Below are 5,871 nucleotides of genomic sequence, written 5' to 3' on the forward strand. Positions count from 1 at the left end.
CTACCGGCCCCAGACCCTCTGGCCAGGGAGAAGCCCCAGAAAGGTGTGCCAGCTGAATAAATAAATGAGTTGTGAGAAAGAGAACCCGATGAGCTTTTCCCAAATACAGGTTAATTCATTTATGTTTGGCAAAGAAGTTCCCCTAGGACGGGGCACACACGAGGTCTTCCTTCGTCTGCCTCGGAAGCTGCAGCCTTGTGCGCTGGGGACTCCTAGACGCGGACAGCCGAGGTGGGGCCGAGAGACGCCCCTTCCCCCTTTCAGACCAGGAGACAAGAGCTCGGGGTTACAAGCATCGCCGGCCTCCAGGAGGTGACACCTTCTGCGAGACCGGGGTGAGTCGGGCTGAGGAGCGCGGGGGTGGGAAATCAGGACTAGGAGAAGAGGGCCGGGAATGGGAAGGAGTGACCCGGGACTGGGAAGGAGTGAGCCGGGTCTGGTGGGTAGAGAAGCGAGAGGAGGGGCAGGATTGGGGGAGGGGCGGGACTAGGGCGGAGGACAGGGGCGGGCGAGGGGAGGGGCGGAAGAGGAGGAGCCAGGCGGGCGGGGGCGGGGCGATCTGGGGCGGCCCAGGGATAAAGACTCGGTGGCTGGCCAGGCTGTGCTCGTGTCGCCGGATCGCTCTTGGGCTGCAGCTCGGTCCGCCTCCGAGAGATCATGGCCGGATCCCCGCGCACCGCGCTGCTTCTGCTGACCGTCCTGGCCCTCGCCCTGGCCCTGGCCGTGAGCCCTGCGGCCGGGCAGAGCCCCAGAAAGAAAAGCCTGTTGGGCGGCCTGACGGAGGCGGACGTCAACGAGAAGGGCGTACAGGAGGCGCTGTCCTTTGCCATCAGAGAGTACAACAAGCTAAGCAACGACGCCTATCAGAGCCGCGCGGTGCGCGTAGTGCGCGCCTTCAAGCAGGTGCGTCCCGTCTGGGAGGGGGCGCGGGGCCCGGGGTGCAGGGGCCGGGGAGGGAGCGCGGAGCCCCGGGTGCAGGGGCCGGGGGCGCCGGGCCAAGCTACAAGGCAGGGGCGCCGGGGCCGGGCGGCCCTGAATGCGGGAGGCCGGCCCCCGAGAGGGCGTGGCCTGCGCGGTCACCAGCCCCGCCCCCCCAACCCCCCCCAGCTCTCGGGAGGGCAGCCCCCAGCCCCTTGAGGCCCCGGGGATCGCAAAGGACGCAGACGGACTTCTCACCCCGGCGCAGCCCCCGGCCTTTCCGGCGCCCGCAGCCCTTCGTGGGACCGGCCGGCCCTCTCGGTCGGCGCTGGGGGCAGGGCCCAGCCTCCTGGGACCCGGGGGCTTGGCGCGAGATGTCAACTAAATGACCGCAGGCGAGGTAAAAACAGACCCACACCTGTCTGCCCTCCTGGCTCTGCCACTGAATGCCCTTAAGCACTTTTTCCTTTTAACTTTTTATTGTGACATAATTTCAGACTTACAAAGCAGTAGCAAAAATAGCACGTAGAATCACTGTAGATTCTTCACCCAGATTCTTCAAACGTTAAAAAGTTGCCATAGTTGCTTGATCCACCTCATCCCCACGTACACGTGTGTAGGGATGTATATATGCATTTATTTTTCTGAACCCTTTGAAGGTAAACACTTTTGTGTATAGTTCCTAAAAACAAGGGCATTTTCTTCCATAACCACAATACAGTTTTGAAAATCAGGACTCTTTAATACACAGGCCTTATTCAGATGGCACTGATCATCCCACTGTGTCCTTTATAGCCAAGGACCCTCCCAGGCCACACGATGCAGCCACTGTCCTGCAGCCCCTTTTACTCTGGAGCAGCCCCTGGACTGTCTCATGACCTTGGCGTTGTTTCTGAAGCGTCCAGCCAGTTGTGGCTCAGACTGTCAGTGGGTTTGGGCTGGCCTGATGTTTCCTCGAGATGAGCGAGCCTCGGGTCACACAGAAGAGGCATGCTCTCCTCTGAGCCTCCTGCCCGCAGATGCCACTAAACGTACCTGGCCACCATGTTGTCGTGTAGTGGCATTGGGGACAGACACTCTGAACATCCTCCAGAGCACCCGGAGGTTATCAGCAAGCAGACAAGTCCGTGAGTTGGCCCGTGGTGTCCAGTGTGTCCCAGATCGGGGTCTGGCATAAGAATACAAAGCTTCCTGGACCGCCGCTTCCGCCTGCAGGTCACATCCATGGGAGCAGCCTCTGGGCTGTGACATCTCACTCCCACCCTGAGATGGACACACGGTCACTGACAGCCTGACCTCTGCCTCTGCCAGCCTGCCTGGGGTTCTGGCCAGATAAGGAACCCATTGTCAGAGTTGAGAAGAGGGCAGGAGGGAGAGTTAGGACGGGTTACAGGGCCTTGCGCTGGTCCTTGAAGGAAGGCTAGAATTTAGACCATCCGGCCTGCATCCCATTGGAGAGCAGGACGCAGCCACACAGCACCGAGAGTGTGGTCCTGCATGCCAGCCATAGGGCTCCCTGCCACCTTCTCTTGAAACTTCAGAAGATGGGTCAAGACCAGACCCATTTCTCCTCCTGCAGCAGTGGGCTGGTGCTGTCCCCTCTGGATAGGACCTGCTCTCTCCATTCACCAGGTCCCGTCCAGCCTGCTCCTCTCCAGTGTGACACTGGCTCACTGGCCACATGGGGAAGCTGACAGCAGAGGGATCATGGGTCTACCAGGTGGGGTCTGGAGCCTGGTCCCTGGCCCCTCATTCCATGTTTCTCTAGGTTCTAACGAAGCATGTCTGGGATGCCTGTGTAAAGCCAGAGTTCACTTCTATTCTGTAATCTCAAGTGTAAAAGGCATGCAATATATGACACACTTGAGAAATATTCCCGTCAAAAATCACACCTAAGAGGAAGGCATTCCAGGCAGTCTTTTATTGGCCTAAACGTCCACGAACGAAGCTCTCATTTTCTTCTGTTCCGGGAGGGAATAAATAAACCTGGGCTACATGCAGGGAATGGGATGCTGTGGGCTCCACCCTGGGGACTGGAGTTCAGCGTAAGTGTAATCACCAGGCAACAGCTTTCCTGCGGATGCAGTGTGGACTCTGACACAGGGCCACCACCTTGTGCTCAGTCCCCTCCCTGGCTCTGGGCACTGGCCAGTTGCTTGCCTGTACCCTGGCTGGCTCCTCGGAGCTGTGCCTTCTGTTCCTGGACCCAGTTAGAGTGTTGGTCCCTGGCTTCCCCCTCTGTGTCCCTGTGGGAGATGCCTTGTTGGAGCATCTGGTAAACAAGTTCCAGGGAGGGCCTGGGGCGCAGCGGCCGTCAGGAGGCGGCTGTGCTTCCTGGGTGTGGCTCTGGCAGCCTGTGAACGTGGGGGGCGGTGGGAAGAAGGTAACCACGTGTGTGCAGCCGGCAGGTGTCATAAGCGTGTGTGCTCTCTGTGTGTCCAGGTTGTGTCCGGGATGAACTACTTCTTGGACGTGGAGATTGGCCGAACCACGTGTACAAAGTCCCAGGCCAACGTGGACAACTGTCCCTTCAATGAACAGCCAAACCTGAAAATGGTGCGTGCCTGATGGGAGCAGGAGTTGGGGGTGCCCATGGGGGCGCATCGCGGGTGCCTGCCGGGGCTGTGAGGGGAAGGGTATGTGTGTGCACGTGACTGCTCTGGATTTATGGGGTTTTATCCGGGGAATTGGGGCACCGTCTGCTTTGGGGATTGTTGCCTGCGGGATGGAGGACCCAGCTGCGGGTGTTTGCTGGGAAGGGAGAAAGGGCCCTTTAATCCCAGCCTCGTGCCCGCATCCCCGGGCAGATTAGAGGGAATTGGAGGCCTGTAACCGGCCCACCATGCCACCTGCTCACCAAAGGCCAGACTCTCCCAGGGGCTTGGCTGGTTCTCAGGGGTCTCGGCCTCAGGGAGGGCTGCCCTCCTTTGTCACCCCTCCCGGGCCTCACCTCTGCAGGGGGTTAACTGGACCTGGGTCCCAGCCCCTGGGTCCTCCCCTCTGGTCCTGTCTCAGTGCCAGCCCGCTGAGGGTGGGGGCTGGGGCCAGTGCACTTTCCTCTTTAACTGTAACCCTGACCAACCATCCCTCTCTTCCCTTTCGCAGCAAAAGCTGTGCTCCTTCCAGGTTTACGTCGTCCCCTGGAGGAACAGCATGACCCTGGTGAATATGAGCTGCCAGAATGAATAGGGGACTGGGCATCAGGGAGGCCGCTAACTGCCTCTCACTCACGCCCCCCCAGAGCTCTCACACCTCCCTCCGATGGTTGACCCGCCTGGTGGATGTGCCCTCCGTGTGCCGTCCCAGCAGACACACAGAGAAGGCTCTTTGGGCATTTTTTGGACTGCTAAGGGGCTCTAACTCATTTCTTTCTTCTAATTGCTTTCCAAGTGAACGAAATGCCCTTGCTCTGCTATTTTACTCAATAAAAAAGTAACAGCAGCTACTCCTTGAGTTGCTCACTGTCTCGGGCGGTGCAGCGGGAAGGATCTAGGCAGTTACTTTTTGGAGGCACCCCGTCTCGCTGGCTCTGAGGGCAGGCAGTGGGGAGGGGCGGGGAGCGGGCATGGCAGGGGAGCTGGGCCTTCAGCTCTGGTACTCCTGATAATCGGACACGGGAGAGGAGAGGGGACCTAAGCTGCTGACCCCAGAGACTCAGCTGCTGTGTTTGCAAATGAGTCAGACTGTGTGCTGGGGCTGGACAGGAGGCTGGGGAGGTGATGGAGCCTGGGACCTGGGTCACCCTCCGAGGAGCTGCACGTGTGCTGAGCTGATCAGACTCCTGGGATGACTCTCACTGGTCACGTTCCCTAGAAGCAAAATAATGATTTAATGTCTACCTCTTTCCACAAACAACTTTGGGTACCTACGAAGAAATAAAGACCAAAAGTATGTGTAACTGATGGAGCGGGGGAATACTGATCAGAATCAAGGTCAAACAAGGTCGAAATTGGAAATTCAATAGAATGAGAGCAGGTCTTCTCTGATACATTTCGGGAGCCGTGGAATCTACAAGGATTTTACCGATTTACACCCCTCCTACTCTTCTCTGGGCTCCTAGATAAAACGGGTCTTAGTGCAGAACTCCACGTAAGGGGTGTAGAACTTAAGACACATAGTGGGCCTTCTTCTTTTCCTAAGGACTGTATAATTAATAGGCAATGTCACTTCTTAGTGTCACCATCGTTCTGCAGCAGAGTGGATATTTAGTGCCCCAAGCTGGGAACAACCCCGCTCCCTGCACTGTCCTCACGTTGACCGTTCACTCCCGAGGGTGACGCTTCCTCTGTTCCCAGATGCCCACCACGCTCAGGTCAGCGTTGCCCAGCCCTCCTGTTGTATTGCAGTGACCACAGAAGGCGAAGTGACAAAGGGAACTCACCCAGATGACTCCAAGGCTGGCACCCCACGTGCCACAGCTGCACCTGCAAAGCTAGAACCGGGACGCCAGGAAGAGGGTGGGACCGTCCCCTTCCACCTGCGGCCCCCTGACTCACTGGGCCCCGAGGGCTTCCCCCCCACCGCCCCCCATCTCTGTCTTCACCGAGCACACAGCAGAGCCTTCTCACCCCAGACTTGACTTAACAGAAGGGCTTTAGGATTCAGGGAGTGAGGTGCTGTCTGCAGGCCTGGCACTGGCCAGGTTTGGACCTGGGGCTGGGCCCTGCAAGGGGTCCTGGGACTTGTGGACACAGAAGTGGTGGCCCGGGGCAAAGGCCTCCCTGCACAGACTCTCCTCCTGGGTGGAAAATCTTGCCTTTCCACAAGCAGCCAGCAGCTAGGCTGATTTCCCATAAAGTCGTCCCTTTGTGATGCTTCCAGTGCCCTGTTCCTCGTGGAAGTCTGGGCAGCTGCGTCGGGGTGTGCTTTGCTCGGCTCACCTGCTTCTCCCACCACACAGCCCCCCCACCCCGCTTCCGCAGCCCACACTGCAGGGTTCAGGTCGGTGCCACC

At 58.7% G+C, this 5,871-nt stretch overlaps 1 protein-coding gene across 1 annotated transcript; it reads left to right on the top strand.

The window, feature by feature from the left end:
• Positions 1-546: 546 nt before the first annotated feature.
• On the top strand, positions 547-4,363 carry LOC308628856 (cystatin-C-like). Its single transcript, XM_081256212.1, has 3 exons — positions 547-903; positions 3,361-3,474; positions 4,024-4,363. Exons 1-3 carry the CDS (start codon positions 658-660, stop codon positions 4,105-4,107), a joined length of 444 nt encoding a protein of 147 aa, XP_081112338.1. The 5' UTR covers positions 547-657; the 3' UTR covers positions 4,108-4,363.
• The last annotated feature ends 1,508 nt before the right edge of the window (positions 4,364-5,871 follow it).

This window comes from Mesoplodon bidens (genome assembly GCF_964165515.1).
Source record: "Mesoplodon bidens genome assembly, chromosome: 15".
Lineage (NCBI taxonomy): Eukaryota > Metazoa > Chordata > Mammalia > Artiodactyla > Ziphiidae > Mesoplodon > Mesoplodon bidens.

Coding starts and splice junctions, on each gene's coding strand:
- LOC308628856 (XM_081256212.1), top strand. CDS start 658: ATGGCCGGATCCCCGCGCACCGCGCTGCTTCTGCTGACCGTCCTGGCC. Junction 904..3,360: donor TAGTGCGCGCCTTCAAGCAG/GTGCGTCCCGTC, acceptor CTGTGTGTCCAG/GTTGTGTCCGGGATGAACTA. Junction 3,475..4,023: donor AACAGCCAAACCTGAAAATG/GTGCGTGCCTGA, acceptor TCCCTTTCGCAG/CAAAAGCTGTGCTCCTTCCA.